The following is a 25,712-nucleotide window of genomic DNA, read 5'->3' on the forward strand; positions in this document are numbered from 1 at the left end:
CGGTGCACAAAGCACTGTGTGGCTGCAAGTGCACACACACACACGTGCTTCAAGTGGAAGCAATGTTGCAATGTTAACCAGAATAATCCGTCAATGATGAAAGAGGGCCCAAGAAAGTATATACCGTAACCGATTAAAGCAGTTGTGAAAATACAAATTTAAAACAGGTCCTCCAAACGTCTTTCATTAATGGTGGTCTTTGTGCATTTACCTAACATCTCATGCGTCACACATTTGTTTGATACTGTAGTATCCCTCAGCAGCACAACACTTAAGCGAGGTCAGTCCACCCATCACTTTTCATTGTTTCTTTAAGGAATATAAAGCTAGTTGATGACAACGAATCGACGCTCTTCGCCCCTCCATCCCAGCATAAATAGTCGCTCCAAGCCTGGGGCGTGCCATTCAGACTCTGCCTTCTCGACAGACCTGTTCTCCACCTGAAGACGGCTGCTTGCGTTGTGGCCGAAACGTCGTGAGAATTATTTATTGTTTTATTTTTATTCTTTTATTATTTTCCTTCTACGTGACTTTACCGAAAGAACCAAGAAAACGAATCGATGATTTAGAAAATGACATGCAGATATGCAATAAGACATGTAATGAAAGTTCACACGCATGAACACAACTGAATGTTTTTTTTAAATTCCGCTTTTATTCTTTTTAACAGGTGCAAATTCCTGGCTTGCAGCTGTAACATTTTACATGTATAAGATTCAACTTCACAAGATGTCAGAGTCTGGCAAGACACACCGATGCTACTGTGGGAATTGTCAATTCTGGTGAAAGGAACAGTCTTTGTTCACGTCTCAAGAGAAAACACAAAGTACAAAAAGAAAAATACATAAGTTGTACAACGAAAGTAAGTTAGTCTTCATCACAGGTTTAAAATGTGCAGTTTTAAAAAAACATTTACCAACTTAGACATAAATAGGTAGCACAAAAAAAACCAAGACAGAATGAGTGCAAATTCACGAAGGAAATGCACTTCAGAATGTGTTATAAAAAAAAAACTAGTCATCATAACATCTCTAGTGCGCTTCCCATGCTATTGGCACTACCGACATAAAACAGATGTGTGCGCGGGGTTAAAATGAAAGTTTTTCCATCCATTACTGAAGAAGGCTGGAGGGGGGGGGGGGAAGTTAACTGCAGTAAACTACCACACTTGGTAACATGGTGGACTTGCGTCTACGCGAAAATAATCGAAACGTTCCGGGAATAAACGACTGAAAACATTTAATGCTGGAACGCCCCCACCACCACCACCCCCCCCCCCCCGCTGAAGCTCATACTTGAGACTTGTAGGGATGGCGAATTATCCAGGATGTGGGAAACTGTAAAGGTCACAAACTTTAACAGAGTTTAGTGATTTAGTTGGGCCACTGACAGATTTTGTGACCTTGTTCATTATCGAAAACAAACTGATTGAGAGTCCTCATATAGGCCTGCCTCTGGTGTTTTTTTGGACAACTTTCCTCGAAATTCACAGATCTGTGTTCACTTACTGAAATTTGCCTCGAAGCATTTTCCATTTTCGGCACGGAGACTCGCACTGTGCGACACCCATATATTTAACTTAAATATGTCTCCAAAATGGAAAATCCAGTCAAGGGAGTCTGTCAAGTTTACACAAAGATATTGCAAGTGCCATTTGTCCCCCAATAACTGTTTACGTTTAACTTCAAACGTGTCCAAATTTTTCAACGTTAAGTGCACATTAATCTGAGAGTAAAAAACGTTCCGTCGACTTTACATGGGCGGGTGTTTTCACCTGAATCACCGAGTAAGTTATGCCCCTGGCTGACTGCGTGTGCAAGCTTGCATCGGAGTTGTTGCTCTCTTGGCTTTGCGTTCACAAGGTGCTTATCCCCTCCCCCGTGGCTGTCACTATCGGTGGCGGGATCATGACGATGTAATATATTAAGGAATAAAAAAAAGGACAACCCATCCGGGTTTGTTCTGTACGCTCCTCAAGCACCTCTGCAAGCTGCAGACGAGCGAGGTTTGTTCAGTACAAGCCACACTTTCCCATGTCTGCCTGTGGACACAAGAAGAAGAAATCACTTTTCACGTGTGTACAATAACCAGCGAACGTGGATGTGGTGTAATGAACCATCCAATTTAAGCGCGTGAATTGACTGTAATTCAAGGATGGCCTATGTCAGGGGTCGGCAACCAAAATAACAAGAAGAGCCATTTCTTTCCAATTCGGTACAAAATTCAGTATTTCAAGAGCCGCAATGCATCTGAGTACATACTGTACATACGTACATATCGTCAAGAAGCAGCCCGTAAAGAGCCGCATGCGGCTCCGGAGCCGTAGGTTGCCGACCCCTGGCCTATGTGGTTCACGGCAATGTTAGGATGTGCTGTTTTTGTTTGAGATATACAGCGAAATATTGGAATGAGTGGCTTTTGCCATGTGGGGCAGGGATTGTGTGTGTGTGTGTGGTTTCTCCTGGGCATGTGGTTCTAGGTGGGTTAAAGAGGCCTATTTAAGGTGTTGCTTTCCTCATGTAATTTGAGTAGCTATAACATTTTGGTATATGGCTTTCATGATTTCTAAATCTTTTTTTATTTAGGCATCAGTTTGTAAGAGTTTGGAAGGCTGCAAAAATGTTTGACCAATTCAAATACATTTTCCTCGTCTTGAAATCCGAGGCATAAGGGGGCATTTCATTCATGTGTAGTCTGGTTTCATCTGTTACTTCTCTCCACCTTGTCCCTCATTGCAATTTTTGTTTTGTTCCATTTCATTCATTCCACGATGCATAAGTAAACATTTCCAGAGCTAAAAAAAAAGTTTTACTTGCGCAACCAATCGCACGCATGCATTGCGAGCGCAAGAATCGATCTCATCCAATGAATGCCGAGTTTGAGGAATGGCGTGGCGTTTCGGAGCGTGCATCACACATCGTGGTTGCGTGCACCATCGCACGGATGTGTGCAAGTATTCGGCGTAGCGGGGCATGCGCGGTTCACAGGGTGAGACGGTGGGTGGTGTTCACATGCACAACGTACGATGGTTCGTACGTGTCCGGTGTGGTTCACTCGTGGTCAGCGGTGGCCAGAACCTCCGTCTCTTTGTGCACGACGACGCGAGTCACTGCCATGTCTGGATGCTGCTCTTTGGCCTCCTTGATTGCTTGGGCTAAGGCCTATTCCCCAAGGCCACACACAAAGGCAAAGATTCACCAGTTAGCCTTACGGACAATGGGGTCAAATGCTGCGAGTATAAACACATGGCAATAACAACCTCTAGACACAAAAACAATTGCTGTTAGAAACAAGTTATTAAGTCCATTAAAAGGCAGCAAAACCAGCACTCAGCCCAGCCACCTTGGTATCTCAAGTTCAAATGGCATGTTACCTGGTCGTGGTCAAGGTCCGAGTCGCCGCTGATCACAATTCTCTTCTCGATGCGCGTCTCTGAGATGCCGTCTTTCACAGTCTGCACGGGCACACGGCGGCGCATCAACGCTTTGGACACCGAAGCTGTCCGTACCGACACACGCGTTCTTGTGAGCACAAACACAATGCACTTAGGGATAAGGCTTTGATTGATAAAAAGGCACCATCGTCTCAACCGCGTCAATGCCCTGCTAGTCTCACCAATGGGACCCCCAGTGACAGACGTTGCTGTGCAACATAAGGTGAAAAACGTGGTACTATTCTGAAACGGGCATTTGTCTGCAGGTAGGGGGGCGATGTTGCTATGGGTTTGAAATTTAATAAATGTGCGAATCGTTGATCGTACGCCAAGTCAAAGTCTCCCTGCTCGAGCAAGCCTTGGCAACGTGGTTCTCTCCTGCAAGCGGTGGGAAATTCCACATTCGCATGGCGGGAGTCGGTTTATACACGACGGTACTGACTAGCTTCTCACACGTTGGTTCTTTATTTTATGCCCGATGCTGGAGTTCTTAATCGGCCAGGTGGAACGAGCATGGATTTAAATCGCCGCTTTTCCGATTGCGAGTCAAATGCCCTGCCATAGGTGGCCACTTGACACTCAAGTGTAGCCAGGTGAATTCAACGGAACACTAAGAGGGTGGGAAGGTTGATAAAACTTTACACGTAATAGTGAAAAGAGTAAGACACACAGTCAGCGTGGCCAAAATAACAGAGGGATGAAGAAACAACAGGACAAGCAATTGGGAGAAGGCACAGATAGGCGATAGGATGGACGCACATTAATTCCACAGGACGGGTTAATTCATGCCGCAACAAGGAGGCGAATTTTGTTTTATTTGCAACGTGTCCATCATGTGTCATTGGCCCACGTTCACCCTGCAGCCACTAGAAATGCCACATGGAACAAACAACGGCAAAACACCCATTATTGAATTGAGACCTTGAGCCATGACAATTCGTCCAATAATTTCAGCGAGGCGAATTGCTACCCGCCGAGCAGACACCTTTGCAGACGTACAAAGGCATTGCAACGCGCAGCGTCGTGTTTTTAAGAACAAATATTGTAGATTTTTTGTTTTGTTACACCAGTTTGTAAAGCCATTAATTGCAAAATACAATATTTCAATGCATATAATCGCAGTGCAGTTCTGTTATGTCAAATTAAGCTTCGATTTAAAGCTTTCGTGACTGCATGGATTCATCTTCTTGGTTCTTTCGGTAAAGTCACGTAGAAGGGAAATAATAAAATAATAAAAATAAAACATTATAAAAAATTCTCACGACGTTTCGGCCACAACGCAAGCAGCCGTCCTCAGGTGAAGAACAGGTCTGTCGGGGAGACAGCATCTGAATGACCCGAGGACGGCTGCTTGCGTTGTGGCCGAAACGTCGTGAGAATTATTTTATTATGTTTTATTTTTATTATTTTATTATTTCCCTTCTACGTGACTTTACCGAAAGAACCAAGAAGATCAAAGTAAGCTGTCACCGCCGGTGCAACAGCGCCCTCAGGTGGTTGTGTGTCGCTTAGCCAATGCACTGTGCACGGCACCACCACGGGGGGCAGCTCTGTCGACAGGCTCAGAGTATGTTTCTATCTCCCTGAATTCACCCAACAATATACATGGACCATCTCGTCCCGGTTACGGGGAGCGGTTCTGTGCGAGAGCCATTGGTGGGAATGTGTTTTGTAGACTGGGGGAAATATAAGGCAGGGATTCATATTCTTAGGTTTTTTTCGGTAAAGTCACGTAGGTACAAAAATTTAAATTAATAAAAGTAAAATAGCTGTATCTCACTTGATACAGCTATCGTGCTGTGACGGTTCCACCTGAAGGCGGAAGCTTGTGTTGCCTCCGAAACGTAGTGATTTTTATTTTATTTTTTATAAATTTTAATTTTTTACCTGCGTGACTTTACCGAAAAAACCTAAGAATATGAATCCTTGCAGTCACGAAAGCTTCAAATCTAGAATATAAGGCAGGGGACCGGTGGATAAATGATCAGAGGCTTCTGCTATGGGAAGATTGAGAAAATTTTAGTTTCGAATCATAATCTTTATATTATATCCTGGAGCGAAAAAACTCTTTTTCACAGATGTCTAGAAGGGGCGGGTCACAAACTTTAATCAAATATCTCTTATGTTGTATATTTGTACTTGCATTGTGTACCCTAGGCTGTCTAACAAGAGTCCAAAACCTTGTGAAACGGGGAAAAACTGACTTTCAGCCGGGCAGGAGCGCAAGTAACGTGATTGTCGTGATATTGAAACTAAAATTAACTGTGACACCACTGCAATGTCACCAGCAAGCTCTCGCAATGGCTCTCGTGACATCACCACTGGGTCAAAGTATTAATATGTACGAGTGCTGTCACATCGTCATCACTATGACGGCCCACCTGAGTGGAGCTTTAAAAAGCTCATTAACAAGGTTTTCAAATACTGCGTCAGCCACACATCGCAGGTCGTACCTACGCAAGCAATTTATTTCACGAACTGGATCTTACTTTACGTTTTAGGGGAGCAGAATACAGTATTTCATATCGGCCCATGTAGCACGGTTCCAAGCAGCCAAAGACTAACAACTCGTGTTATTGTTACCCGGAGGTAACAGCACATGGCACGTAGCAAACATTTACAGTGTTTGAAGAGTGTACCAAACATGTTGTCTTCGCTTAAAATAAATACCGATGGAGTATTTTAAACGACTGTTGTTGAATCTGCTTGGTTCTTTCGGTAAATTCACGTAGAAGGGAAGTAATAAAATAATAAAAATAAAACATAATAAAATAATTCTCACGACGTTTCGACCACAACGCAAGCAGCCGTCCTCAGGTGAAGAGGACGGCTGCTTGCGTTGTGGCCGAAACGTCGTGAGAATTATTTTATTATGCTTTATTTTTATTATTTTATTACTTCCCTTCTACGCGACTTTACCGAAAGAACCAAGAAGATGAATCCCTGCAGTCACGAAAGCTTTAAATCGAAACTGTTGTTGAAATCAAGTTCCCATAGCCTTTGCGAATGGATATCAGACACCCCTACCTTGGTGATGTGTGTAGTCATTGTGGAGCTGGAGGTCTCGGACGTGATGGTCTGTGCACTCATCAGCAGCCCTGGCTTCCCATCATTTTCAACAATATCCTGCGCACAAAAGAGACAGATAGATCCCCCCCCCCCTGTAGCTTTAACAGACTTTTCGGGAAAGTGCTGTTCGCGAGCACCTATGAAGGCCGGCATGACACACGAGGGGGTGGCCAGGCAACATCACAAATATTTGTCTCCCGAGTGGCGATGTTTACACATGGTAGACAATCGCACCAGGTACTCATTTGAGGCTGAATCGACCCAGGGGAGGCCCAGAACCGGTCCAGATAATCGTCACCGGTGTTGGCCGTGAGCGGGAATCGAACTCGGATCGCTGAGTTCGTAGCGCAGCGCGCTAACCGCGACACTACCGTTCCTCACAAATCACAGATGCACGAACATACACATAATCACGTGCCAGCATTTGTACCCCTGATGCGATACTGCAGACGTGGGAATTTCTGACATTTATTATGCATACATCCACTATAAACATCGCATTGACCTTGCAGACAATCTGTAATTAGTTTCTTGCTCTTTTCTTCCCCCTCTTGAGAAAATCGGAGAGGACTTGAGTTGAATAATCAACTAATCTTCCCATTTCTTAATGTGAATCCCATGTAAATTTTGCATTATGGGAACAAACCATTCACCTCAATACTGGTTATAGATTTGGATATTACATCGGCACACTAAGGAGTGCTGTGAAAGTAGAGCAGATGATGACCGACCTTGCACCACCTCTGGAGGCCGAGTATGTATCGCATCAGCCAATCAAAAGCAGGAATCCACCGCTATAAGGTGCCACGTTATGCGTTATTTTTTATATACATTGCCGATTAATTAGGAAAAAAATTCTTACAAGTGTGATATTACACACAATCGTTCTTTTACAGATATATGCGGCATTCTTAAACTAAATCTCGACTTAAAGCTTTCGTGACTGCAGGAATTCATATTCTCTGGGTCTTTCGGTAAAGTCAAGCAGATAGGTTCAAAGAAAAGAAAAAAGAAAACTACGATGTTTCGATTACAACAGAAGGGATCGTCATCAGGAGGCATCGCTTGTGTTGTGATCGAAATGTCGTAGTTTTTTTGTTATTTTCTTTGAACCTATCTACGTGACTTTACCGAAAGACCCAAAGAATATTCTTAAACGAGGAATGCACGTGCCGAAAACGGACCACTCTGTAATATAAAATGCATTTTTGTACACTTCATGACATTTAGCCTCGCATTTTTTCCCATAAATGTCAGCTAGGAACATTATGTCTATGTAAAATTAGAGTTCTCTTTTGGCAATTTCGAGTTCAGTAGCATTTCCCAGGAACGCATCCCTCACATATAAAAGTGGGGGATATTCCTGCACTTCAAAGATAAACCATTTCTCAATATACCGAGCACATGTAGTCATGAGACAGAGCATCGGTGTCTGTGCCGCTATTATAAACACGACATGACAACGCGTGCAGGCATCGCACTTATCGCTGCAGCGTGGAACCTTTCAACCAAAATAGCGGTTGATCAAGAGCGGCGGCTCTAACAAATCCTCACTGTTTGTGGTGGGGGTGCAGGATGGGTACGAGGACAGATGGTGGAAGGTGTGAGCAGGTAACTGCGCAAGGATGGGTACGAGGAGGGTAGGTGATAAGATGGTGCGAGCAGGTACCTGTGGAGCCTCGTAGGTGATAGTCTTCGTTTCCGTGGCGACAATCGGCACATGGCGGGTGGTAATCTCCGTACCGGAGGCCGGGGAGGCCGAGTTGAAGCTCATGGTCTCAGTCTGAACCACAGGCGGCTGCGTGCAACAAACGTGGGAATGGGTGTGAGTGCACGCACAAAGACCCCCCCCACCCCCCGGTAAAGCTTAAACAGAATGTCGGGGAAAGTGCATTTAGTGAGCACATGAAAGCCGGCACTGCACACGAAGGGGGTGGGTGGACAGCACCACACCTGTCCGCCTTTGTCTCCCTCGTGCCGATAGTTACAAATCGCACCAGGTACTCATTTGAGGCCGAAATGACCAAGGGGAAGCCCAGGACCGCTTGAGATAATCGTCACTGGTGTTGACCGTGAGCGAGAATCCAACTTGGGTCGCCAGGTTTGTTGCGCAGCACGCTAATCGCTGCACTACCGCTACCCACCACATGCACGTACGCAGACAAACAACAAAAACAGCCGCCATTCGTCACTCAGTGCTGGTGACATCACCACGGCGCTTGTTTCAGGCCAGGTACACTCCGAGGCCATGTGAAGTGTCGAAGGCTAGCTGACAGGTCACGGGACAAACCCAGATGGCCATGGGTTGACAGATGACTGGCAGATGCACAACCTGTGCCCCCAACTGAGCCAACTTGCTGCATTTCAGCTGCCCGATGCTCCACTCTTTGTTGTGAGCGTCGCTACTCTGCCCTCCTGCTGCTGTTGGAGGGAGACTGCCTCCAACTGCCCAGTGGCGTCCTTCACAATACCCCTCTCATAGAGGCCTTTCTTGACACCACTGGTCTTGGGCACCAGCTCCACATACTCGAATATTGCATCAGTCCATATCTTCTCCAGCCCATGCCATGCCTATTTAGCTTCCTATATCTGGCCAAATAGAAGCTGCTTGGGCATGCGGTGGCTGGGCATGCGTGCTACATGACCGAGCCAACGCAGCCTTGCCCACCAGTGGAGCTCACTGATGGGAATGTGTCCAGATTTTTAAAGGATGTGTGAACTCCTCAAACAGATAGGACCTTAGAAACACACACACAGCCACATGCACACCCACAAACACAATGCGTGGACACATATAGATACAAACATTAAGCGTAAGAGACTTTAAGGGCAATTTCTGAAAAAAGAAAGCACATTAATTCTGTAATAGCATATTATCTTATTACACTCATTTACCAAGCAAGGCCTCACCGAGTCTCGAGACTTTTTAAAGAGAGTACTACCAATCTTGATTTGAAGCTTTCGTGACTGCAGGAATCCACTCTTTGGTTATTTCGGTAAAGTCACGTAGGCATGGGCTACACCCATGGGCTACACCCATTTCAAACCTTTAAAACAGTCTGCATCAGCAGCAGGCCATGCTTTCCCACCTGATGACGGACGCTTGTGTTGCACCCGAAACGTCGTGATTTATTTTATTTTTATACCTACGTGACTTTACCGAAAGAACCAAAGAGTAGGGTACTACCAAGTTTTCACAGGAGAGGGCAATGATTGCTATGTAAGTTCCAATTGAGTAATTTTGAGAATATGGCAACTTTGGACCGAGACAACGGTGCACGACGGCCTGCTCTTGCTCATGACATCACACACTCCTTAAGGTCCAGTGCGTGGTTGATACACCTGCAGAGTTAACCCTTTTCAGTTCAGAGACGTCTGCAAGTTGCAGGGTGGGTCCCGTTCACCTCTGAATCTCGGAACCCACAATTGGTTAGGGTAAATTTTATTTAGAGGCGTAGCGCCATTGTTTTTAAAAGACATTGCACTCACCGCAGAGAACTGTAGCGACAGGACCGCAACTACCATAGCTGGCGCCAAACTGTACCACACGCACTCCCACGTGGCCATGTGGGAGTCTCGGTACTGATAAAATTAGTTTTTTTTTTGATGATGTACACGTATCGAAAAGGAATTGGAAGAAAAAAATCAGAACGCGAAAGAATTAACAAAGGCAGCAGCTAGGCTCAATCCGCAAAAACTCTGCTACGAATGGCAAACTCACACGTCTCCGACCAAGATGCTTGAGGTACGTAAATCGGGGCAAAGGCGAGGGGGGGGACACCACACTGGGACGGCGCCATCAGTGAAACGCGCCACGCAAGAGCAACGCCCACCTGCTCCGGCTTGTCCTCAGTGCCGTTGGCGAGCGGACCCCCACCCGGTGGTGCGGTGTCAGCGTTGGACTGTTTGGCGGCTGGGCCAGCCGTGGCGGGGACTCCGCCCTCGCCGGAGAATCGCTTGTTCCAGTCGGCGTCCGCAGTCTGCGGGGCGCCCAGGAAAGAGCGCTTGAGCTCCGCCAGGTTGGCCTGGTGCCGCACGGCGTGCTCCGGCTTCTCGTCGAGGCCCTTGTGGGTGCGTGCGTTATGTAGGACGGAGAGCGTATGCGTGTACACATGTGTGCGCGGGATGATGGGTGTGTGTTATGCAGGAAGGAGGGTGCATGCATGTTCACGTGTGTGTGGGATGAGTGTGTTATACAGGAGGAAGCATCCATGCATGTACACGAGTGTGTCATACAGGAGGGAGTGAATGCGTACACGTGTATGCAGGACAATCAATGTTCGCCGGATAGTGTGTGTGAGGAGCATGACGTTCCGTGTAATGTACACAAGATTGAGTGGATAAAAGTGTGGACACGATGAGTGTGTGTACAGGGTTTGTGTGCGCACATAAGGAGGCAGACATTTAGAAGTAGTGTATGTGTGTGTGAGGGGAGAATGGTGGGAGAGTTCACAATTAGCAGCAACAAACACATGCCTTTTCGCAATACAAACTAAACAATTTTTTTATTTTACCAGGTAAGGCCCACGGAGCTATATTGCTATTTTTCAGAAGCGACCTGGCCACAAATGATAGCTCAACAAAGTGGCTTATCACGTTGTAATTTATAGCAGCCAAATACTCTAAATGCATGTTGATTATAACTGTGGAAGGAAAAACTGGAGGACCATGGGAAAAATCCACACGATCACGGGGAGAACACGCAAACTCCAAATATACAGGTGCCAGGGTCGGGATTGAACCCACGACCTCCTGTACACCAGGTGAAGTAGTTAACGTCGCCACAGGGGCACCACCTTATACCCTTGAAGCTATTTGTTCCACACGCTAAGCACACCATTAATATTCAACAAAATCCACATCACCGCAAGTTCAACAAGTAGCAGAGTTAATAGCACAGCCGCTCTGGACACGTGAAACGTTTCTGTTAGGAAATGATCGAATGCCCCGATGAAGCATTTTATGCATTTTTTTTTAAATACCAAATTAGTTGCTTAAGCTTGCTGCGTCAACACCGAGCAGCATAGCGTACCTTTAATGACTTGTAACATTATGAGACCTCCTTTACCAGTGGCAAAATATAGTAGTAGGTTTTTACCCTTTCAACTAGTACAAAACTGACACCTTTATACAAGGGATCATGTTTGCAATAACCACAACACAAGCAGTCAAAATGCAAACAAAAAGAAACAACTCTGATACTGATATGCACTGTCCTTGAAGTTGATTGGTCCACACAGTGTAAATGCTTACCCCGAGCTCTCAATACTCTGATAGTGCGCTGTTTTTTGAGTTGTACGCCTTTTGGCGTCATCTGGTCCAACACCAATGGAGACTAGGCTCTAAGAAACGCTGTCTCGGGTGTGGACCAATCAACTTCAAGGACAGTGCATATCATTATCATTATCAGCGTTGTTTCTTTTTGTTTGCATTTTGACTGCTTGTGTTGTGGTTATTGCAAACACGATCCCTTGTATAAAGGTGTCAGACTTGTAACATGGCAAGTACCTGCAGGGTCTTTCAAAAAATCTAATAACAAATGTAACCTTTTAATAACTCTACCTGTTTTACGCCTTCACGGTGTGCACTTGCACGCCTAATAATTCAATGCACGTTTGCGATGTTGTCGTAATTCCATTGAAGATGTTTTATTTATTCATGTTGTTGTGAATATGGCAACCTTAAAACTATTTTAACCCATATTATAAATCATCATCAACCATTATCTATCCACTGCTGGATAAAGGCCACCTAAGCACCCCTACCCCCCCCCGGCTCTTCTTGTTCTACATCTTCATTACATCATTTTTATCGCAATTCACCTTCAATAACTGCCCTCCGTATATATATGAGACAGGAATAAGCAGATATATGTAGACGTTTTAAGCATCTGAAAACAAATGTTGAGAGGGATACAACTGGAAACTTCACACCATGTACGCAAATAGAAAAACATCGATTTTTCCAAATGCGATTTTTCCCAATGAAAATGTATGCACGTGTCGTAAGGTTTAGTATCAATAGTAATCAATCACGTACGCATTTTGGCGTCCTCTGGTCTAACACCGTTTGAGACGAGGCTCAAAATAAAGCTGTCTCTGGTGTGGACCAATCAGTTTCAAGGACAATGCATATACTATCAGAGTATGTTTTTTGTTTGCATTCTAACCACAAGTATTGTGGTTAATGCAGACATGATTCATCGTAAAAGTTTTCAGTTTGGTGTTTTAACATCTCAACACCTGTTTTGTTGCCAGAAAAAAGGGGAAAACATCTTCTCATATTTTGGTACTGGCAAAGGAGGTCCCATGAAGTAATCAATCATTATACCCATATAATCTATACACGAAGTTCACATGTCAATGCCAAATTTTGTTAACAGCCTTTGGATAATAATAACTTACTCTTTGGTTCTTTCGGTAAAGTCACGAAGGTAGAACAAAATAAATCACGACGTTTCGAACGCAACACAAGCACCGAAACGTCGCAATTTATTTTATTTCTACCTACGTGACTTTACCGAAAGAACCAAAGAGTATGGATTCCTGCAGTCACGAAAGCTTCAAATCAGGATTAATAATAACTTGCGATCCTGCAAACTCAGGAAATAATACTAATTTGATTACAACTCACATTACTGATATTAACTGTGATGCAATGGAATAAAGTTTCTGTTTGACGTTGGGCTTCATAAAACATGTGTCCACTTCACAGAAGACTGACATACAATCCATAATGTCCACAAGAGTATTCCGATCTTTGGTACGATGTCCTGTTGAAGAGCCTCATGTCACAGTGCCCTCCAGCACTCGACTGGGTCACTATTCTTGGTTCTTTTGGTAAAGTCACGTAGAAGGGAAATAATAAAAGAATACAAATATAAAACAATAAAAATTCTCACGACGTTTCGACTGCAACACAAGCAATCATCATGAGGTGTGAAATCCACAGCAAGAAAATTTGAAAAAAGTGGCGGTTTGTCCTAACGTCAGCACCACAGACAGCGATTTGGCAGTTGGAATGCGGTCTGAAAGTCACCGTAAGCGTGAACACAATCAATTAAGACCCGAAATGGTTAATCAAATCCTTCCAATGATTGCTAAGCCAGAATCCATCTTCTCGGTTGAAATTGTCTCTGTGTTTGTATATGTGAATAGCCTCATGAACGAACCTCTCATGGTAGCCAGATGGCTTGCAAAGAACCTCTGTCTTGGATAAATCAATGTCATGTGAGCCCACTGAATTATAACAGTGATCTGGGTCATTATTATTCGTCGCTAATAAACAATTACAGGAGGGACACTTAGAAGCGCTGACATAATTGACCCCAAGCCAGAATGACGAGTGGCTGACGTACAGAAGCACATCAGGCTTGATTAAACACTTCAGGCATTTATATTCGTAACAATAATCAGCTACATTTAGAAAGACCCTGTGATTGGAATAAATACCAATGCGGATTCGGATAAAAAAAAATGGGGGCAAAAAAGCTGGACAGACAAAGCACAACAGCAAAGCGACTCAATAAGTGAAGAGGTGGTTGCCTTTTTAGCACATTTATATTGCTTAACATTAATTGGTTTAATTAAGCTGTCGGCCTGTGTACAATTAGTTATTTAAATAATTGTGCATTGCCGTGCTTAACAAAACATATTTTCTGCAAAGACTTTACCCGTTTTAACTTTGCAGTTGAAAAAACTGAACTTTTTTTTTACACACAACATGGGTAAATCATTACCGGATGGTATATGTTAGAGACGCTTGACTATCATCGCTAACATCACCTTCGGATAATTGGCATACGTGTTTACTGGCTTATAATAATGATAATTCACTGCTGCATTTGCTAATACGAGTAGGAGGGTATTCACGGCACCGTAATACGTATGTAAGCAGCATTGCATCCAAACGCGCTCCTTCGATGCATATTTATCCCCATGCCCATTATGCTGATTTGGGCAAAGGGGCTCTTGTCCAATCATTACCAATGATGCACAGCAATGCGGTTACCATGACCACTATCGTTACCACCTGCAGGTGAACACTGGAACAGGTGGAACGGCCCATTTGTTGAAGGCCACAGGGCAATAGCTTTTAACACTGGGGAACCTTTTATGTGGAAGCTCGCTGACAACACCGCTTAATTATTAAAAAGGCCCACTTAACAGGCATTTCTCGGCCAGCTTGGGCTATAACTCACTTTCATTCAGAGCCACGCAATCAGAGAACCACGACTCCACTGAATCACTTCACACGGCAACGGGTTAAACAAGCAGTGGCTCCCAACCTTACGCTTGCACACATGTAAGCAGAGTAATAGCAAACTGACCAGAACCAACAACTGTTCGATTCGTTGCCAACAAAGACTCCACTAAGTGTGGGAGGTTATGCCAATCAAGCGGTGTGTCATTGTGTACACGAGTACGATTTCGTGCGCTTGTACAAGTGCGGTATTTCAAGCATTAGCGGTGTGATCACTGTAAGGGCAGGGCGGCGTGGACACAGACGTGCACTCTATGTTAACGGCCGAGGGCAGCGCGAAATAATGAAACGTAATTGCCAGCGAGTGCGCTCTTAGGCACTCATGATAGGCGATGTCAAAACGTCCAGGATGAAGTCAGTTATGTGCGAACAAGTGACCGCTTGTGTGGACACAGTAAGGGGACTGCAAGTGCGTGCGTGTGTTCGTGTGCGAGCACTGCTGGTCCTGTGGCGAACGGTGGCGTAGCGGTTCGCGGGCTGCACGCCGAACCCGGCGACGCAAGTTCGATTCCCGCTCGCGGACAACATCGGTGACGAATATCTGAACCGGTTCTGGGCCTCCCGTAGGTCGACTCAGCCTTAAATGAGTACCTAGTGCAGTGTGTAAACATTGCCACTAGGAAGACAAAGGACATCCAGAAGTGGTGCTGGCCACCCACCCCCTCGTGTGCAGTGTCGGCCTTCATAGGTGCTCACTAACAGCACTTGCTTCAATCGTCTGTTAAGGCGACACGGAGGGGGGGTTGCCTTGGAGGGTCGTCAGGCAACAGGTTGGGACCCACAGGGTTAGAGTGTTAGGGCAGCATGCAGATACACGAGGAAAGCGTCGGCACAAGGTGCTGCGTACAGACCTCCAGCATGAGCCTGCTATGCCTAACAAACACATTTTCACCTGCCACTCTTCTGCTGGGATGGTTCTGGGATGAGACACAGTTCATGAAAATAAAATAACCGCAAACTGCTTTGAAAAATCAGATGCAAACCTAGGCTGTGTGTCACGGGCTGGCCAAAGGGAGTGTGAATCTTCGTTCATAAGAACAAAAGACTTTAAAGGTCAGGCAGGAGCGCAAGTTACATGACTGCGGACACACTGCACTAAAAACGCAAAAGCGTGGAGCTGCAGTTTACGTCATCAGAGGGGTACCAGGCCTTGACTTTAAAGTATTTTTCCTCCTTATCAAAACGTCAAACTCGTGCTGAATGTGCATGCATGGCACACAGCCTAGGTACATTGTCTACAAGATAACAGCCAATTGCTTTTTTAGAATTACGTACTTGCCAAATGTCATCAGTCACACACTTACATAGCAAGCGAATCTCAAGATAAAGTTTCAGGAGAAACCATCGACACAAGCTAATAAGAAACAGCTCCAGAAACCAATAGCACAAGGCTCTTCCAGTGCCTCAATCAACATTATCGACTCTTGCCTAATCTGGAGATCAACATCTAAAATTGTACACCTCCACTTTTGCATGATGCTACTTGCTGTCGACTCAGAACGGGGTAAAACAATTAAGTATGTTGTTATTATGGGCACTTGTCATTGTATCAGGGGCATAGCTAAACATCAATATACATGGCTCACCAGACCATGCGGTTTCAGGCATCACCAAACTGTGATTGTGCAATTTCCCTGCAGTATTGCGCAACTACAAACTCAGTGTAATGGTGCCGGTTGGTTGTGACCGTGCTGGTGATGGTGTTAATAGTGTTTGTATGCGTGCGCCTTTTCCATTAATTAACAACAGTTGTGCCACCGGTGGTGACGTTGTTGATTGTGTTAATGGCGGTGGTGTTCTTTTATTGAGGGCGGTGGTTATGGTTGGGAAATGGTGATGGACTGCACTGCCGTGTGCCATGCTAGCTGGACATACCGCCGATTGCGGTGCGGGCCAAGGTGGTCATGAAAGTCGATGCCCACGAGCACGAGGTTTGTTTTTGCCCCCCCCCCCCCCCCCCCCCCCCCCCCCCCCCTGCTAAGTTTTAACTCTGCGATCTGAGGCACAGGCTCAGTAACCTGACACATGCATCAGTGCTCCAAATCCACCTCGGCCACTTAAAACATTTCTGAAGGATAACAATCTGCAAATAAATATGGAGTGTAAACAGACGTGCAAATCGCATTATAAAAAGGTCCCAGGGCCGCACCAAAGAATGAAAAGTAACCGCGAGTGTGTGCAGCATTCTTAGTGCTCGTTTCAGCTTGGGGTCTAATCCTGCCAACCAAATGCTTTGCAGAGTGGAGAGAATGTCAGAACTTAAACGCTGAAGTCAATCAAACTATTATTCTGCTCAAACACACAGTAAATTAGCAATTCCTTCGCTTTTAAATCCCCATCAGCTACAGTCCATTGACGTTATTGAAAATGACATGAGAGCAACCGCATCTCAAGACCATCACCACGTGAGCAATTCATTATTCAATGGTGTGGCTCCCACTGTTTAAAGTGTGACTGCTAAGTGTTTGAGAACTGTCATTTTCAGCTCACTCTAGCGACCATTAAAAGAGGCCAGATAGAATGGCCAGATAGACTATTACTCGACTTGTCAATTAACATTAGGCGAGTTTAGTCATTAAGTCTCTGTTGGTTTTAGACCATCCAGTGTATCTCTTCGTGTAAAGATGGTTGCAGGCTAACCAAATATGCATTGTAACTGCCAATGAAGGACGTACGAGTTGTGAATAAACTACTGGCGATCAACATTGTAGCAGTCCATCATTATTATTAGGTTGGACGGGAGACATGATGATGGATATTATCATTTAAAAGAAAATAAATAATTATTTCTTTAGTTTCGAGTCCATCACAGCCAAGCAGTTATAGTCTACATTTCTAACTAGGTTAGAACCCGCTAACGAGGTTAGGATTCAAATTGTTTTTTTGTACAGGGTGATATGAATCTTGTCATAACATAAATTATATATATATTTAAAAAGACAATGCGTTTAGCCTGTTCACACAATTTCGGGGTGATATTTGTCATATGTACAGCCTTGAGGCAGTGGTGGAAATTCCACATTCTTATGGCCCCACAAGGTTATCCTCGAACATAACACTTGGCAAAAATGGATAAAATAAAGCAGAAAAAAACAAGTGATGGCAAGATGTGGTGAGATCGCATCATTCGCCATAATGACCTCTTGACCTTGATTACTATTAAGATATGTCATCATTATTACAAAAAAGAAAAGAGCACAATCATGACAACTACAATGTTGCAATCAACAGAGCGTAAAAATCACTCTCGAACAATAAATAAAAATCACAACACAAAGAACAAATGCAGCAGGGCAAACGGTGTGTGATGCGGGTTGGAGCAACCCCAGTAGCTTTCCACACACCTCTCTCCCCGTGGGGGGCGTCTGGCTGCTGCCGGCTTTCTCCCCCTCCCCCTCCGTGCTCGTCTGGTCGTTGGGCGTGGTTCCATCCTCGGGTGTTGCCATAGCCACCAAGCCGCCCCCCTTGCTGCTGCCGCTGGGAACCTTAGCGGCCCTCGCCCCGTCATCACCTTGCCGCCGCTGTTTGTCGACGGCGGAGGGGGGGGCCTCGTGGGGTTCCGCAGAGGCCTTGGGGACGGCCTCCACCTTCGCGGCACCGTTGGAGTCTACGGAGGGCGGCTGCACATCGCGAGCGGCTGCGCCGTCCAGTGACACCTTTTCGTGGTCGCTCACCATGGGTGCTGTGGAAACACGACCATCGACACAGTGACACCTCCAATAATAGCGCTCTTTCTTCCGTTCGTTTGTCACCGCATGCGACTCGCACGCTAGGTGGTGCCAGTGGGATGGTTGACAAGACATAGCGATAAACAACAAAAAAACAATTTTAACTAGCTGCATCAAAATAAACACACACGTTCTTTTCATTTCCCAATTTTCCAGGTCGCTAGCCGACTTGAGGTGGTACATAATTAGCAGCTTTCATTCAGCAGCAGATAGAAAACGGCGACGACGAAGATGACGAATGCCAATCGAGTGGCGGCCGCGAGGGAAAGGAGAGCCTTCCCCCGCACCTCCGATTAGCACGGTTGGCTACGTACGATGCTAAAGAAGTTCAACATACATACGTACCGCGGTCCAGGCTGCGCGTGCTCGTCTTTCGTTTGCTCGACGAGCGCTGGAACGCGGGCGCGGGGCGGTCAATGGCGGCGCTCATCTGCCGCGTCTCGGCCTGCGTGCGGCCGCTGTAGCGGAAGCGCGAGCCCAGCGTGAAGATGCGCGACTTGGGCTGGGGGTCGGCCGACACCAACCTGCCCGGGGGCGCGACGCACAGCAACAGAAGCAGCAGTAGGGGCACTGATCAGACACGTTGGCAGGCGCTGTCCAACACGACCCGTGAGAGCAACCGCTGGCGATCCATCTCAACACAAGCTATGCCAGCGATTGCTCACTACACCCCCCCCACCCCCCTGCGCTTGTGTCCGACCACTGACCACGTTAGGACTCCACCGCTGCTCTTCATTGTCATGATTCGGGGGGCTGAAATAAAATTTGTATCTATTATTTTTCTTCTTGCTTGTAACGTTTTTCTTGCGTCTGTTTGCATTGTGTCCCATTTGCTCCCTAATTTCATTGGGGTCATTAAAATAAGTACCACAAATTAGTTGGCGAAACTGCGTTGGCAGTAATGAACAAGCATAAACAACAAACCCACGTTTGTCAAGAACATTGCCTTTCTTAGGAACACTTATAAATCGGCAAAATAATATATTTTATATTTTTGCCAATCACATAGTTTTACTTTGAAGACAGCGGTGTTGACAAATGTGTTGTTTTGTAAAAAAAGATTACAACCCCAATTGGGCAGTTGCTGAGTTAATCAATGCAAAATGTATTGAAACAATTTGTTCACCACTAAATTAGCTGCTCCCTGACGCAATACTTTGGTGTTCCTTCTTACCGGAAGAAAGCGTGGTGCTCAATGCAGGTCTTCCACAACCGTTTAGCAGCTCTGTGCGTTGGGAGTTTAAATCCGATGGTGCTCTCAAACTGTTCAAACTGAATGACAAACGGCACCAATCCATTCAAGTGTTAAGGCGATGCGTCGGCAGTGTTGTACATGCACAAATAAACTCAGCAATTTTCGTTTTAAAGCTTTCGTGACTGCAGGGATTCATCTTCTTGGTTCTTTTGGTAAAGTAACGTAGAATGGAAATAATAAAATAATAAAAATAAAACAATAAAATAATTCTCACGACGTTTCGGCCACAACGCAAGCAGCCGTCCTCAGGTGAATAACAGGCCTGTTCTGGAAATAATAAAAATAAAACATAATAAAATAATTCTCACGACGTTTCGGCCAAAACGCAAGCAGCCGTCCTTAGGTGAAGAACAGGTCCGTTCTTCACCTGAGGACGGCTGCTTGCGTTGTGGGCCGAAACGTCGTGAGAATTATTTTATTATGTTTAATTTTTATTATTTTATTATTTCCATTCTACGTGACTTTACCGAAAGAACCAAGAAGATAAACTCAGCAACTTCATCGATGAGCAACGTAAATCTTTACACCTGCCCTTTCTGCTCTAAAGATCTGTCACTTCCCAAAATGTTAATTATGTTTAACTTCTTTCGCACTGTACGCAGCCAACCGTGCTAATCGGAGGTGCAGGGGAAGGACAAACAAACTAAAAACAAAAAGCAAATCTAGAAAAATTCGCTTTCAATCTAGATTTAAATCTTTGTTTTAAATCATTCATCTCACTTGGCACACGTCTCACGGGGGACTGCTCGCATTGACTTCACCTATTACACTTTAATGAGAGATGTAATCTAATTAAGACTTTAATTACATTGAAAAATACTTTAGTAAAGTGCCTTGTGCATCATTTCGGCAAAGTAAAATTTAACAGAATATTCTTACATATCTGAACGACGGTTGACGTGCAATGTATGTTTTTTAAACACTGCATGAAACACGTACAATTACACATTGAAGGAACACATCATGTAAATTCAACAAATATGTCAACATTGATGTAAGGGAGTCGGGTGACATAGGGTGAAAAAACGAATATACTTAAGTATTGCAATATTAAACACTATCCATAGTATACTTGCCGTGTATAACATTTGCAACCCAATGTACGAATGTCATGCCAAAGCGTTTGTGAATGTACAAACGAAATGTGGACGTTTAGTCCATTGGCAAACCAAGACTGGAAGAAGGCCTCCCCCCATGCAGTGTCCGTCATGGGGGTTGTTTGGCCATACTTGATCGGGCTGGTCAGTGCCGGTGGGTAAAAGTGGGGAAGCCAGGAAAATGTTTGGATATTACTGGCTACTGCTGTTAGCCAGGCAGGTTACTCGTGCAGTGTGCTAATCACTATGCCACTGCTCAGCCCTCGAGAAAAAAAAGAAATCACGTAATTGAAAAATAAACTTAATCGCAGAGAAATCTGTTACATCCGAAATAGCTATTTAAGCCCCCCTCTGGCTGCATTTGAATTTTGCATCGATAATGGCCGTTGGGATTTAGACTGAATATGTAAACAATTACGGGTAAGGAAAGATCTCGCAAAGAAGATGCTTCTCCAACCATCGTCATTTCACTGCTATAAAAAGGCAGAGTGCCAACCAAACTTCTTTTCTCTGGACGTGCATGTTCAAGCACTCCTGAGGAGTTAACCTCAGGAATTGGGATGTGGCCTGGCAGGCATTTAAAGGACTGGGGATTTGCTGGTCGCAATGTCAAAGGATAAAATTAATATGATTGGAGAAAGAATCTTCGAGGCGAGAACTTTCATTACCTATAATTTGTTTCAATATTAACATGGATTTACGCAGCAGCAGCAGCAACAAAAAGAGAGATGCAGCGGCTACACCCATAATTACGTTTCCTTTTGGGTCGAATCGTGTAAATATCAGTGTCGGTTAACCCACCACAACTACCCGACACAGCCAATTATTATGAATAATATTGGTCGCACCTCGCCCGGCCGGATCTTGATGTAGAAGTTGGTGCGTTTGTACGAGATCTTGAGGATCTTGGGCCAGGCAAAGCGGTTTATGCGCAGGCGGTCCCGGTAGATGAGCAGCCCGTTGGCGCAAACGCCCAGCATGATGTCCAAACCCTCCGAGTCCTGTCGCACACGGTGGTAAATGTAGGCATCTGGTCGTTAATTACTCGTTGCGGAATCCGCATTTAGGGCAGAAAAATGGAAAATGAAATCACATGTCATTATAATGCTAATAAGCGGCATCATCAACAGCATCACCGTCATCAGCAGTATCATTTATAGGTTAGATGACATGACCACAACCCGGTGGGAACTCAAAAGTGGCTGTTCCAAGGATAAAATATTAAAAGACTTCGTTCAAAGTGGTTGTGCAGAAGGGCCATTGTTCAAAAACAGTTGCCTGTACATATTGCTCTCCACTGCCTGAAACGCGAGCCGCTCGCGCTGTGGTCGAGGAGCACTCATTTAGCTCAAAGTTCCAACAAACGCAAAACCACCAGTTACTGAAGAACTGCTTTGTAATCCTTTCCCTTGGTGGAACTGGTGGCTGTGCATCAATTATTGCGGCCGTGTGTTATTGTGCACACGCAGTGCACGTTGTCGTGTTGGTGAAACTCTTCGTTTTTCCGGCCTGCGCCAATGTTTCTGTTGCGATGGGCTCGCTCGCAGTTTACGGATTTGAATTTGTTTATTTCAGCAGTGGGAAATGAGAAAAGCTGATGAAGTTAATAACGCTTGATAAAAATCACTGCTCTTCTTAACAAACACCGAGTTGGGACTATTCGCATAATTGGACTCAAACTAATTACACTATTGAAAGGCGTATGTCAATAATAATACGCGTTAATTCCCTACAAATGTACTTGTGTTTACTGTACAAGCCAAACAAAACTCGATAAGGATGGCATGGGAAAACAAAGCACCCTGCCCCCGACTTCCTCCTCTGGGCTCCGCTTAATTACCACAATGCTCAATGATGCAGAGCCACTGAACACATTGCGCATGCAATTTACAACCATCATTAAATATCCCGCAGGCTTAGGGTTTTGTTTTGCTTTCATTAACGACACCCTGTCTGGTTAATGCACAACCCACTCCATTCTCATGGAAATGCATGTAAACATCTATCACAATTAATGCCTAATGCATTCCAAGGCAATCAATCAACCTAACAAAGACTTCATTAAAAAAAGCATTCTGCTAAAGGGGATAAAACAAAAATTCCCAGCTTCTCCAAGTCACAACGATATTGTGAGTAAAACGTAGCTTTAGACATTCCAAAACTCGCCGAGCCAAAATATAGCATCCAGGAGATTGACTGTGGCTCCAACAATTGTTTTGTTTACACAATTGATTCATCTAGTAGAGTTATTGTCTGGTCAATTCAAATATATATACACACTTAATTGGTCTCATTGGGAGGGCTTTTGATGTCATAATCAGTAAGCAAGCATATATACTGAACATAACTTAACAGGCCACCAACATTCCTGGGCAGAACAAGATAATTTGACCTATGCAATAAATGGATAATCATCGCCATAGTCTACTGAATGGATCTTGCGGAATGCATGAGCCACAGCGGATGATGCACAAGCCCAGCAGACAGCAGCTTCCTTCACATGTCAATGCTGACAAACCAACACTGTCACGTACAACGTGTTGGGCAATTCATTTGTTGGTGATGTGAAACTTGGGGCATGCCCGTCACCCAATGCTTTCATTCTCTTGAGTCAAACATCCATTTTATTGAGTAAAATCCTTTGCTAAACTCCAACAGAAATGACCCAATCAAACAACTGGTTACCAACACTCTCCTGGCACTGGGATGCATTTGAGTTGTGGCGTGCATGGCTAGTTTGCGGTGCTATTGCTGACCATATTGCATTGTTAAATTGAGGACTCATTGAAAAACCATACTCTGACTCACAACCGTGCAGTATTTAACAAGTAAATGTTCTCTATTTACACAAGTGCCGATCAGATGGAGTACAATAACCATTGTCTATGAAATGTCTACGGAACTACGCAAGTATGAATTTAACTTCTTAGTTTAGTGGTGGGCAATTTCTAAATTTGGCATTTGAAACAGGAAGCCAACACAAAGTAGCCTACTATAAAAAATATCACGAGTTCCTGAGTGTTCCGCATTTGGTGTTGAATCTCTGTTGATTTTTACTGACGAGCCTTTAAAAAACATTTCAATGCTCTCACCTCCAAGGTGAACTTGTCAAGATGGCCATCTGATGGCTTCATTGGCAACAACAACAACGTCCGATGTATATGCAGCACAAAGGGATCATTACAACAATAAGCAGGGACACCATTCCCAATGAAGCAGACTTCACAGGAGCTGCTCACTCACCCGGGCATGGTGCAGATCCACCCCATACATAGACAGCTTCTTAGCATTCTCCAGAAAGTGCTGGTCAGCTTCTGCAGGAGTCATGTTCCTGTGACACACAGCAGAGGGGAAAATCAGATGATGGCGGTGACATTAGAGATGGCGATGGCTTATGGAGGTCTTCATGCACCAGAGGATTGATCATGGCTGATGATAACAGACTGCAAAGGTAGGGATCGTGTTGACAGTTGTACACTTTATGGCAATAAGCCTAGGTTCTTAAATTGATAAAATGGCCAACACAAAAACCTTGACGATTTGGTGCATAGTGATCGTAGCGGAGATGTTGGCACACTGGTACCGTTGTTACCACACTCCTGCTTTTGCAACGACTACAAGTGCTGCTGCTGCCCCTACTGCCGATAACAGCTGATGCCGCTTCTGCTGCCAACTCGACCGTTCATGCTACCGCCACCAGAGCTTCTGCTACGACAGCGGGCATGTAGACGCGCCGGCAACACACCTGTGCGTCTTGTGCAGCTCCACGACCTTGTCCTCCAGCTCGGGCGTCTGGTTGGGCGCGAAGCGGAACTCGGACGCGTAGCCGGGGCCGTGCTCGTCCGGCTCGTGGTCGCCCAGCTCCGCCTGCAGCGCGTACGAGCCCAGCACGGCGTGCGTGACGAACGAGCAGGGCAGCCGCCCGCTCGCCACGTCCTCGCGCAACTGCAGGCAAATATAGTACCTGGGGGAGGAGGGGGTGGGCGGATGACATTTCACAGGCTAAGTACACGTCAAACACATGTGTGGGAACAGAGGCATAGCATCGTTGGCTGGCATGGACCCAGATGAAAGGAAATAAATGGAGAACCCCTGCCTCGTATGCCATCCCCACCACTCTTCCTTGCCCTAGCCCCTCTGACCCGTGGGCCCCAGTGCATTTACACTGCCTGTATACCAGATAGCCATGTCAAAGCAGGGGCATAGGAACACATTTGTGAGCCTTACAATAATTTTGCTTACGATTCAGAGTAGAGCCTTACAAATGTTAATCTTTTGTGACCGGTTCCCATTCATCCACTGCGGTGGCATTTCACTCGGCACTGATGAGCATGTGAGCTTACCTGGTGATATCCTCAGTCAGCTGTGCAGGGTCTGGAGGGTAGAACTTGGTGTTAAAGATGAACGTCCAGGCTCCTGCTGTGGTGCAAAGCATCAGAGTCACAACCGTAACCGACTGCATGTCAAACTATCATTGACAATTCCGATATGGTGCTAAAAGCACCAACACAGTGAAAAGCAAACAAATTAACGGTGGTTGGGCTCAGCAGCAAGGGTGGATTATGGTTTGGGATAGTACTCAAGGTGCTGGTACCCTGGCCCCTTCTACAGTATGCATACTTGGCCAAGCAAAACCACAGACAGCATCTTCGTCTGCGGTGCTCACAGCTCTCGGTCCTCCATCCAGCGAAGTCATAGGGCAATATGCACCTTGAAAGTTTGAGCCATCTAGGCACCGATTGGCTCGTTTGGTTATGGCAAGGGAAAGGGTGAGTGGTGGGCATCTGTGCTCAGAGCGGTCTCGCTATTGTTGTTCGGATGACAAAACTAAAATCGGGTGCAGAGCTTACACTAGCGAACCTGACTGG

General features: G+C 45.2%; 1 protein-coding gene across 5 annotated transcripts in view; it reads right to left on the reverse strand.

The window, feature by feature from the left end:
• Positions 1 to 619: 619 nt before the first annotated feature.
• LOC133344249 (protein 4.1-like) overlaps positions 620 to 25,712 on the reverse strand; it is a 62,487-nt gene continuing 37,394 nt past the window's right edge. For 2 of the 5 annotated variants that reach the window (XM_061554323.1, XM_061554321.1), the window contains exons 6-19: positions 25,188 to 25,260; positions 24,590 to 24,808; positions 24,088 to 24,175; positions 21,693 to 21,845; positions 19,667 to 19,764; positions 18,838 to 19,016; positions 18,109 to 18,446; positions 15,616 to 15,681; positions 10,336 to 10,566; positions 8,172 to 8,300; positions 6,461 to 6,559; positions 3,374 to 3,454; positions 3,025 to 3,161; positions 620 to 2,041 (exon numbers count right to left, since the gene is read on the reverse strand). In XM_061554323.1, the coding sequence (XP_061410307.1) occupies positions 3,051 to 3,161; positions 3,374 to 3,454; positions 6,461 to 6,559; positions 8,172 to 8,300; positions 10,336 to 10,566; positions 15,616 to 15,681; positions 18,109 to 18,446; positions 18,838 to 19,016; positions 19,667 to 19,764; positions 21,693 to 21,845; positions 24,088 to 24,175; positions 24,590 to 24,808; positions 25,188 to 25,260 (1,865 nt within the window). In that variant the 3' untranslated portion in view covers positions 620 to 2,041; positions 3,025 to 3,050. Of the gene's footprint in view, positions 2,042 to 3,024; positions 3,162 to 3,373; positions 3,455 to 6,460; positions 6,560 to 8,171; positions 8,301 to 10,335; positions 10,567 to 15,615; positions 15,682 to 18,108; positions 18,447 to 18,837; positions 19,017 to 19,666; positions 19,765 to 21,692; positions 21,846 to 24,087; positions 24,176 to 24,589; positions 24,809 to 25,187; positions 25,264 to 25,712 lie in introns of all 5 variants that reach the window. The other 3 variants (XM_061554322.1, XM_061554320.1, XM_061554324.1) reach the window with 2 other exon arrangements.

This window comes from Lethenteron reissneri, chromosome 19 (assembly GCF_015708825.2).
Source record: "Lethenteron reissneri isolate LAM-NWPU_2019-01 chromosome 19, ASM1570882v1, whole genome shotgun sequence".
NCBI lineage: Eukaryota > Metazoa > Chordata > Hyperoartia > Petromyzontiformes > Petromyzontidae > Lethenteron > Lethenteron reissneri.